Source organism: Sitophilus oryzae, unplaced genomic scaffold (assembly GCF_002938485.1).
Source record: "Sitophilus oryzae breed Bouriz unplaced genomic scaffold, Soryzae_2.0 scaffold_980_pilon_pilon, whole genome shotgun sequence".
Lineage (NCBI taxonomy): Eukaryota > Metazoa > Arthropoda > Insecta > Coleoptera > Curculionidae > Sitophilus > Sitophilus oryzae.
The window spans coordinates 3,442,964-3,455,045 of NW_022147617.1; the positions used below are offsets into that span (position 1 = coordinate 3,442,964).

Sequence of the window (12,082 nt, forward strand, 5' to 3'; positions counted from 1 at the left end):
GTAAAATTTCGATTTTTCTGTTTACATCGTCCTCAATTTGTGTTATTTTGTCTTGTAGTTCTGTAGAATTTTCTATAACCTTTTCTTCTAATTCCCTGGAAGATTCCTGGATTTCTGTTATCTTTTCTTCTAAATTAAGTATTTTATTATTAAAGCTGGCCTGTATATCTTTAGAATTTTCTATGATTTTATCTTCTAATTTTTGGGAATTTTCCATCATTTTATCATTCAAACTGTCTTCTAATTTTTGTAGGCACGAGGTCGTTCACCTCGTCGACGTCAAGGTCACCTTCGAACTCAAAGCGAAATGTGTCCGGATCCTCGCCTTCCTCCCTCAAAACGTCTCTCAGTCTGGTTTGCAAAATGCTTTTCTTTCCATCTGTCTCGCACTCTCTCTCTTCCAATATGAATTTCAGTTCGGACACTTTCAAGTCTTTCAACAATTTCTTCGGAGCCATTGTTAGTCTTTTTATTTTTCTAGTGTATCACACACGCCACACTTGACACCAATTGTTACGTTTTTCATCGGTTCCGTGTGGATAGAAAATCACAATTTATTTAAACACAATTTATTTAACACTAATTAACAAAAACAATAACGATAAAAGACTTAAAGAACTATTTATAACTATATTTACAAACTTATCTATCTACTGTATTTATTTAGAGCAAAAACAAGAAGCCTCTACCGTAGCACACTGTAGTTTATTATCGTCTGTCCCTTGCGCACCGGCGCCGGCGTCGGTATATATATATATATACAGTGTGACCCACTCAAGACCGGGCACCCTCCATAAAATCTGTGTTTATAGTCCGATTTTGATGATTTTTTTTTCAAATATAAAGTTTCAAAAAATGTACTTTAGAGCTCAATGTCATGTTATTTCACAAAAAACAAGGCCTACTTAATAAGTTTTTGTGGTGAAAAATTTGCAAAATCATATTAGCGATTTTTTTTCAAAAAATTTGAGTACACCCCTACATTCGGCATCCCTCAAAACAGTTCTGTACCAAATTTCGTTTAAAAATATTAATTATTAATAATTCTGCAGTTAAATTAAATAATTCCCTATTTTTGCCAATTTAACGATGAGTTATAACGTAACCCTTGAAAAAAACAATCCACAACAATGGGTTTTATTAGCTGTCAATTCTTGCAGCGTAGAATTGAATATTAATTTAATAGCACGCAGAAAAGTGTTGTATCAAGAAATATTATTTGCATTATGGAACAATTAAATATTAGGGATAAAATTGAAATGATTCGTTTAGTGGGTGATAACTATCTTCAAGCAGGAGAAGCTGCCAGAGAATTTAACAACAGACATCCCGACAGACCTGCAGTAAGTAGAAGCACGGTTCAACGAATAAATAGAGTTTTTAATGAAACTGGTTGTGTGTCAAAATACTTACTAAAAAACAGAAGGCCGGAACATTGAATAAATAGGCGGAATGAGGAAATATTAGAATATTTTCGTAACAATCCTCGTGCAAGCATTAGAGGCGCCAGTGTTGATTTGGATATACCAAGGGAAAATATTAGGAGATGTTTGCGAACTAATAAAGTTAAACCCTTTAAACCAAAGATTTTACACACTTTGGAAAACGGAGATGATGTTAGACGATTGAATTCTGCTTATGGGCTCAAGCAGAGTATTTAAATAATAGAAATTTCTTAAAAGAAATTTTATTTAGTGATGAGGCAACATTTAGTACAAACGGAGTAGTATCCTCTCAAAATTCGCGATTCTGGGCAGTCGAAAACCCTGAATGGGTGATCAATACAAGAAGACAGTATTCTCAGAAATTAAATGTGTGGTGTGGCATACTTGATGATAGAATCATTGGTCCATATTTTTTTGAGAGAAATTTGAATAGTCCAACGTTTTTGAATTTTCTGATTAATGACTTTTGGGATGCAATACATAATTTACCATGCCAAACCCGTTTGAATTTAAAATTTCAATTGGACGGATCACCTGTGCATAACGCGGCAGTTGTCAGGGAATGGTTAAATGAAAATTTTGAAAATAAGTGGATAGGTCGAAATAGCCCGCTAATTGGTGGCCACCGAGATCCCCGGACCTAACACCCCTTGATTTCTTTCTTTGGGGTTTCTTAAAGCAACAAGTTTACAAGTCTAGACCTCAATCTGTAGATGAATTACGTATTAGAATTACAGAGGCTTCTGCAAATATTACACCACAGCAGCTTAGGAATGTAACTGTTAATCTAAGAAAAAGATGCGACAAATGTATTGAACTGAATGGAGGGCTGGTAGAAGCAACTAGAATTATTTGAATATGTTTAACTTATTATTCGGTTATTGTGTTGCTTGTAGTATTTTTATCATTGTTTGTAATAAAACTCGTTGTCGTGGATTGTTTTTTTCAAGGGTTACTTGATAACTCATCGTTAAATTGGCAAAAATAGGGAATTATTTAATTTAACTGCAGAATTATTAATAATTAATATTTTTAAACGAAATTTGGTACAGAACTGTTTTGGGGGATGCCGAATATAGGGGTGTACTCAAATTTTTTGAAAAAAAATCGCTAATATGATTTTGCAAATTTTTCACCACAAAAACTTTATTAAGTAGGCCGTTTTTTGTGAAATAACATGACATTGAGCCCTAAAGTACATTTTTTGAAACTTTATATTTGAAAAAAAAATCATCAAAATCGGACTATAAACACAGATTTTATGGAGGGTGCCCGGTCTTGAGTGGGTCACATTGTATATAGGCGTGCGACGGAGTCTAGAACGCACTGGGCGGTGCTGGAGAATTCTTAGCCGCTGTGTTCTGGAATTTCTAGGCTCTTCTAGGTCATATTAAAGCGGGACTGGTTTCGCAACAATATTTTAGTTGTATATTCTGTTAGTTTTGGCCTATATTGGAAATATAATAATATAACCCAACCAACCTAACCAACTCATACCTACGTAACCTATATGCATTCTAACTGTTTCAGTTCTTTGTAATTTTTTTGAAACAAAGTTATAGATAGTTAAAAAATAATATAATAGAATAGAAATGGAAAACCACCATGAGTACATTTCCTAATACAATCCCTCAAATAGCCTCAAGTATTCGGCGATAAAATCTAGGTATTGTGCACTTATGAAAAATTAATGAAACACATCACAAGTACATGATGTAGTACATGTAGAAGATCCCTCGGCCTACGCTCTATACAGAGCATTACAAAAATAATATAGCTACGGTAATTACAAAACATTTTCCGATGCACCTCATCAATCATATCGAAATTGACACTAAAGCCTATAAACCTGACTAAAAGAAATTTTGGCAAAAATGTTTAAATTTGTTGTATAATTTAAGATACTGAGCACTCTAAGCAGCTCTTCATTTTACTTTATAGAGCAAATGATTGTAACAAATATTTTATTTAGATTAAAGCAAAAATTAGTTTAAAGCGATTTTCGTTATCGCTATGTTGGCCACATTGTGCCGCGATCAGCAACGTTGTCTTTTATTATTTGACAATTATCATAATGTCAGTCATTATTTTGTATAATACCATGTTGTTGAATCTTGATGAGCAATTCTGTTTTTTTGGCGATTTTCAGTCTTTTTTTAAAAATTGTACTTTTAAGCACAAACAGTTCTTTTAAGAACTAAATTTTCGACTTTTGTTTTGCATTTCTTGAAATTGTGTGTTGAAAATATGCCAAAGCATTTAAACAGTCGAAGCAAAGAGTTTGTAGTTTTCCTGATAAACTCTTTGAACGAGAACGTGACCATAAATGTCTTTTATTGCCCTTGACTGCAGTCAGAGAAGTAAGTTTGATTGGTAAGTACATTATACCACTTTCAAAATTATTTCTACTGATTTCGATTTGTTGCGAATAGTTTCTGCCTTAAATTTAAATAGTTCTACTGTGAGTGTTAGTGACTACTGTTAATAAATACATTAATTACTAAAATTTTATTTATTAAATTAAAAATAAAATGTAAAAATCTTTAAAAAATTATATAATAAATATATTGTTTCCCAATTTTACATTAGCATTCATTTCATAAGTCCATCGCAATCTGGCAGCGCTGTCGCCATCGCTTGTCACTCACAGTTGATCACGTACATCAGAAATTGTTTTGCGATTACTTTATAAATAATCACATTTGACAAATTACATTTCTTTATGTAAATAAAATTCTTGAGCTTCGTATCTAAATGTAGATTAAATTTTGTTTATCTTACCTGATAAATGAACTTTCTTTAATTCCTTGCTAATCATAGGAGCAGGTGGAGGAGTAGGACTACTAATTTTTGGAGGAGATGGTGGCAAAGGCGGTTCAACTGGCAACTGAGGTCCAAAATTCGCTTGCAATTCGAATGCACTTAACGATGGTGATTCTTCCAACTGAGGAGGAGGCGGAGTAGTCGATATATCCATTGCGTCATCGCAACGAGTAATGTCCGGTTGGGGATACTCCCACTGACTCTCGCCTGTAGTCTGGTTTAAATAAAAGTACCGCTTGTTTGATCTAAAACATTATTATAAGAAACTTCATAACAACTAGAAAAAACAATCCATTTAAACTAAAAAAATTACAAGACTATTTTATTTAATGAAATAAACGCCAAAAAATTAACATATCAAAAAAATAATTCTGGATAAAGGGAAAGAATATAACAATTAACATCATTACTAAATATTTCTTTAATAATTTCTTACTAAACGTTTTCACATATTGTGAATAAAAAACATCTTTATATATTGTAAATAAATACTTATAATCGTTGACTGAAATAGTTCTAGATAGCTCACGGCACCCTATATTTTGTTTCCCTTTGAAAATAACCTCAATCATATTAATTTTTATAATATCTATGTGTCACGTATATTAACATCAAAATTTCTGCTTTATCGACATTCAAATATTGATTAAAAAAGGCATTAAAGAAAATCTTGGAAATGACCTGAAGTTATTTATTTGCTATTTGCTGACTTAAAATTTATATGTAAATGAAGGATGCAGGGGAAAACATGATAAGCGCCATTTTAGTAATTTTACAGGAGAGCACCGGACGGCTGGTGGTTATCAGGTTCTTTCCGTGTATTATATATTTTTACTAGGCATACTAAGGGTCGGCATTTCTGGTCTTGGGTGCCGATTTTCGTGTGCACGAAGAGTACGGTCAACACGCTTAGTAAAATAAGATGTACTGAATAAAGACAGAAGGCAAGTATTTTTCCAAGCGCATGGAATCTAGCGTCAAATTAAGTGATTATGTAATAAATACTTCGTTTTTAGCTCATTTTTGCTCTCTCCGACTTACTAGATTGCCGTAGCGATTCACTCTTATACATGTAAACGCCGACCCAAGGTTTCGCTTGCCAGCAGGGTATGTCATAGGATTTAACAACTTATTGCCCTGCAGAGTATATACATTTTGAAGGGACCAGGTAGACCTACTATAATATTGTAAAATCCTAAAATTCAGGCATTGGCGCTCATCAATTATCAAATTGGCACTTATCAAGAGGATCCTTCAAATGTAATATGTATCTCGCTTTTTAGGCAAATAGTAAAATATATAGTATGTTCAGCCATCGGTTAACATCACGTCATATATTGTCAAACTCTTTCAATCACTTGCCAACCACATGAAAGAGATTGGTGACGTCATTAATTAAAGCTACATTAGTTTCAGTTCGTAACTGTAACAGATAATTATTTGTTATCTCTTTGTTGGTAATATATGACAGTTAATTAATTCTATCTTAACAGACAGATAAAGTCAGATTGGAATTAAAGGGATCGTAACTGATGAAGAGTTCAAGAAAAAATTAATAAATGCCGCGGAACTCGCTCAATCAATAATATAGGAACGCACTTAAAATTTTCTAAACAATATGAACTGATCTCAGACACACCCTAAAACCTTACCCTAAAACTTATATTTGTCTAATAATGATGACGTAACGGTGAACGATGGCTGAACAGTTAATAAATTTGAAATATGGTCCGTTAGCTAATTAACTAAATCTTTATACAAGGAAACTTTACTCTGAGGTTTGTATACTATTTTATCTACACCATTACTTAGGGTTTTATAGGGCCCTGTTCATTTTATTCCGTGGTCTGTATTTTCATGCAAACGGCTGTTTGAAATTTCGATCCAAAATCCGGCAATACCGCATAGAAGAAAATTATCAACCCAACTTTTTTCTGTTTTTAGTACATTTGATTTTTCAATAGGCTGCCTCCATCATTGTCTTACATGTTAAAATCTCGACCACGCTTCTACGGTGACTGAACCTGTATACCAAATTCGCATTTATATCTTCCATAGAAATCTCATAAACAAAAGGAAGATAAGAAACCCGATGACGCGGTGACGACAAATATACAAAAGTAAGATAAGAAACCCAACGATAACTTTTCTCTCATAAGAGGTACCATAAAGTCTCGCGGTACTCCCCTTATCTTACCTCTTAGCTACCGCCCCACTATGATCCCAGGACTTAGGTTCTCAAGAATATAGATGTTAAACATGTATTTCAGATACTTAGTGGCGGATAATTATTCCCAAACTACGTGAGCTTACTGTAGATATATTACAATCAACGATATAATAAATGTATTTTCTCTTAGACTAATTGTGCTAATTGAGTATAATTTTCTACACAGAATAATTTTTTTCTGGTTTTTTAACAGTAAATTAATAATTATTGATATATTACATTTACGAAAATAGTATTGACAAATATATTAAGCTAAAAATGTTAAAAATACTTGAATATATAAAAACTGTCATATATGCCAAAGTTACGAATTAACTTTATATAAATCAAATCTATTGCGGTTTACTAAAATACTAAATATCAATAAGAATTATAGGACCCAATTTGTCCTATTGATACAAGCTTCTGTCTTTTACTATACAATATACACTTTTACTATACAATATTGAATAGAATAAAGACAAATAAAAATTCATTAAGAACAGTTTTTTGTTATAAAAATGCATATCAGAAATTTTAGATGTAGAAATGTGTCGTTTTATTTAAGATCAAGATTTTAATTAAAACGACGATTATTAATCATTTAAATTAATATACTATAATGATAGAAATAACTGGATAATAAAAAACATGATTACAAGTTTGCTTTACCATACTCTACCTGTAAAAACACCTGTTTTAAAACCATAAGAAAATGTATATGCATCATTTTCTTATGTGTAATAAAGGTGTTATGAAACTTATTATATTCATATGTAAGTTTTCTTCTTTATTCCATTTGCCGCCACTTGGTGTGTTTAATCCTAGACATAAAATACTGTTAATATCATAGAATTTATTAACTTTCATAAAGTATAACAATAGTTACAAACCTTCATAAGTGACTTAAAAAATAAATAGGAATGTTAATAAAAACGTTGTGTAACCTGTATGCTTTAAAGAGTTACTCGTGTGTGTAAGAAAATAATTAAAAAAAAAATAACTAGGCTCTTGTTCTACTATAGTAAAAAAGCTTCTTAAATATCAATTCTCATATTCAAAATTAATTAAAAAATATGGAAAAATTCTTTATATGGTACAATAACTTTGAATGTGACCAACAATAACTACTATATTAGTGGCGATAGTATTTTTCTAAATGCTTAATAATGCATTTGATATCAAGAATAACTAGTTTTATTGTTTTACAATTCTAAAACAGCTTCTTGAATATAAATTCTCATATTCCAATCAATATTCAAAATGAATTAAAAAATATACAAAAAAAAATCTTTATATGGTACAATAATTTAAAATGTATACAAGAATCATTGGCGATAGTATTTTGCTAAATACTCAATAATGCATTACACAATAGTTGAAAAACTTTTTTATATATTCTTCATAGTGTGCGTTTCCTTCATATTTAACTTAACGGCACATACCATTAGTCTAAACCAGAGATTCTCAAACTGTTTGTATCACAGAGGACACTAATTACAATACAAAATTAGTGGGCGGAATTCAAAAGCGACTGGTTAAGGTATATTTTCTTAAAAAAAATTCGAACGTATAATCAACCTAACTATTTTTCCGAATCATACAACTTTTTGACATAGTTTAATAAAACAAGTATAAGAAGAGTACAATGGGTGTACTAAACAAAGAGAGGAGAGCAAAAATGTTGCCAAGTATATGAAATAAACTAAGAAACGGCGAACATTGTTTAAAGCGGGATCTGGAATCTTCGTCACGGAGGACGACCCGGCAGATGATAAACAAAATTAACAAATCCATGTGCAGTCCAGAAGTTAGAATTAATGTTAAAGGTGCATATCATGCATTCAATTTCACGCTTTAATTGCGTTAATTCTCCGATAAACGCAGTGACGTGACAATAGCACTGTCGCATTTTCTCTCGATTTAATAAGATTCCCTAGCCATTCTCTTATAGGCATGTAAATACCAACCAAAGATTCTCTTGCCAACCATGTATATTATGAAACAGTAGCGGATACAGAGGGGGGCCAAGGGGCCAAAGCCCCCTCCCCCTAATCTATAAATTGGGTTAAATATTAGGCTTTTGGGTTAAAAAAGGCGCTCGAAAAAGCATATTCTACATTATTTTTTATTTGGGCCCCCTAAAATAAATTACTGTATCGCCCCTGCTATGCAATATAATGTTTTAGTATACTATAGTGTCTATACTTTTAATATACAGCGTCATTTTTGGAAAGCTTCAAATGCGAAGGAAATATAATCTATAAATGGTCATATTTCAAAACCCACTCAATATAAATTATAATATGGTATTTTTAGACCAGAAATTATTTGACAAATTCACTGAGCGGAAAAATATACAGATTTTTATTTAAATGTGAAAATTAGTAGATATACTATGTAGATGTAGTTCATACAGATATTTTACAAGTAATAACTATTAAGTATAATACTATCTATACTAAAATAAGTATTAAGTATAATACTATCAGAATTTTTCAAATATTAAGAACGAAATTTTGAAACTTGCAGCAAAGAATAGTACACAAAAACATATTAATTTAAAAAAGTTTATATTTTAATTCGTTTAATGTGTAATATATTAGAAGAGATAAAGTCTATCCAACGAGTCAAGGACGATTTCGACAGACGACATCCAAAAAATTACAGAAAATACAATTTACCTGCGAATTAAAATTACAGACAACTGTCAGTAGCATCCTTGGCAGATCATTGGACAGACTTTACTAACCTAGGTTATAGGCTTGGTGCATATCAGTTGATTTTAAAAAATTCCGACCGCAGCGCTCTATACGGCAGAAATCAGAAGTTTTCGCTCTGTATGTAACGCCCGCCATTCCGGTTACAGTTCATGTTGATTGCATTAAAATAATATTAAAATCGTGGCTTCGTCATAATATTTAAGTATTTTAGTTTTTTGCTGGTGCAGTTATTGAAACAATAAAACACTCAAGTACGGGGTTTTTGTGATGTAACGATGTGTTTCGGGTAGTAAAAATTTAGTCAAAAAGAACTGGGCATCGCGTTATGTTCTGACAATTTCAAATGTAAGTAAAATTGCAAATGTTAAAAAATGTTAGCGTAAAGGAGGGCGTAATTAAGTGGTTGTTGGGTGCAATAACATTCAATAACTCAACTTTCCCAGATATTCAACTCTCTCGAATCAACATTTTATAGCTTCATAGTTTATCACACCGATTTGAACAAAAGCAAAAATGCATTCAAGCAGCTCGACAAAACAAGTGAGTAAACAAAGTGGCCATTAGATAATCAAAAAATTAAATAGACATATGTATACTATGAGAGAATAAAATATAATTTGCAATAATAATGGTAAATAATTAATCAACTAGTAGTTAGATTTTTTATGAATATCTTCTAAAATTATCATTATGTACCTTCCAAAAATGTCGTTATAGCCGAAATAGCCCAAGTTATGTCCCCACTGGCAAAACCGGTGCGCCAACTAATCTAAAAAGTTTTATTAGCTTCAATAATAAATTATAATACAAACTAGACCATCTGAAAATATCAAAATATTTATTTATTTTTTTTAGAATTTTACAAATTATACTTCCTAACACTTTTAGAATACTTAGTAGTCCTAACACTTTTAGAATACTAACACTTTTAGAACTTACTTTTAGAATAATTATATAAGTTTTTTTTGCAAATACTCGCTATTTAAACTCATGTGTTTGTATATACCGATTGTTTAAGATATTGTCTTATAGTGGCAGGACCGGCGGAGAATGCACCAAGCCTATAAACATACCTAATTGGTTGTAATTCAATTTTAATAAATTATTAAGTAAATAATAAAAAATCTTACCTTAGCAGCCGCTTGGTCCCGTAAAAAATCTGAATTACAAATGGTACCAAAATTTGCATTATGACCAAAAAGAAAAATACTTCGAACTTCGTCGAACTGCCACTCTTTTGGTAAATTAATTTTACAGATTAAAAATTGAATTGAATGCCATACCTATCCCACTGCAAAAGCCAACCATCTGGTGCGGCATCTTTTTCTAACTTTGTGAGTTCAGAACAGTTCTGTTCTAACCAATTATATAAATATGACATTTTGAGACATTTTTCTTCCATTGCCATAAACAGAGTCTGAAAATATGTTATAAATGAATAAGATATATGTAAAAAAAGACTATTTTTATTTATATTTAAAATACTAAACTCATCACAACTTTATTAGAATATTTTGAACGGGAAAGCGGTAGTAATGGCCCTTTCTGCGCCTGAAGAAGGTGAGTTTTGTTGATGTAAATAATAACTGTGGTGACAATTTCGATGCTCAATATTGGCATCTCAGAAACTACGAGAGATACTAAAGCTTGATTTTCATGCATCCGTTGTCCGACGATACGTTGATACGATATTAATTTCATTGGTTGTATTTAAAGGCTTCGATTGGTTAACCGTTTCTAACCAACAGAAGTCTTTAAATTCAACCAATAAATAAAATTAATATCGTATCATCGTATCGTCGGACAACGGATGCATGAAAATCAAGCTTAAGTCGGTTAAATGGGACAAAAGTTGCGTAATTAGAAGTTGGACACACACCTATGAAGAAAACCCCGGTATCTTGATTAGTTTCGGATTTATGTCAAAAAATGAAAATAATAAGTTTATTTTAAATGACAATATCTTCAAATCTATTGTATCTATTGCAACGTAAGTTGGTAGTTTTATATTTTTAACCTCGGCCAATTAAATGCCGTTTTCAGAAAATTTCTAAGCCTTCTAGATTTCGCACAACAACCAAGTTTTTGATTTCTTATGGCCGCCATTTTGAATTTTTACACTATTAGATAGAGCGAAAAAAAGTCTATACGGTGGTATCTAATTTTTATTCATTATTATGTAAATTCACTAAAAAAATAGATTTTTTAAAAGTTCGCCTAAGATCAGGTCTGCCTTGGAAATCCAATTGACACTTTAAGCCGCGTACACACTTAGCGAACTGTGTTAGCCGCGTACACAATTAGCGAATACGACCGCATGGCTTAGAACGAAGGAATTCGAGGAATGTGTACGTAGCAACGAACGCATACGTTCGCGTGCGGTTGTGTTCGGTGACTTGGCGGTACTTCAAAGGATATACTACCGCACGCAAACAGATGTATGATGCGTTCACTAAGTGTGTACGTAACAGCGAACAGCAAAAAAGTATTCAAACAAAATCATATTTGGTTGAACGTATGCGTTCACTAAATGTGTACGCGGCTTTATATGTCAGCCAGTTATTTTTTGTTTATTCTATGAAGTGTCAAATCTGGACGAACAAAAATTGTATAGTAGAGTCCAATACAGGTCAATACAAGGAATTGTATTAAAATTACTGTCTCATATCCTTTGAACTCTGTTCAAGGGATATCAGTATATCACCAAATCAGAATATTTGTGGTCTAGTTTCTCTAATTAAATGACGATTTTCTTTTGCATAACAATGTCAATTTTTTTTCTCTTAAATGTACCAGAATTTGTAAATAAAGATTCATCCGTCCATAATATTTTTCTATAAAAAAGGGGGCTTTCTTGAACACTTTTCCGAAACCATTTGTAA

General features: G+C 31.8%; 1 protein-coding gene across 2 annotated transcripts in view; it reads right to left on the reverse strand.

The window, feature by feature from the left end:
- Window positions 1–12,082, reverse strand: part of LOC115891301 — a 35,029-nt gene that overhangs the window by 8,499 nt on the left and 14,448 nt on the right. For both annotated transcript variants that reach the window (XM_030911746.1, XM_030911747.1), the window contains 2 exons: window positions 10,484–10,617; window positions 4,227–4,513 (listed from right to left, as the gene is read on the reverse strand). In XM_030911746.1, the coding sequence (XP_030767606.1) occupies window positions 4,227–4,513; window positions 10,484–10,617 (421 nt within the window). The remainder of the gene's footprint in view (window positions 1–4,226; window positions 4,514–10,483; window positions 10,618–12,082) is intronic.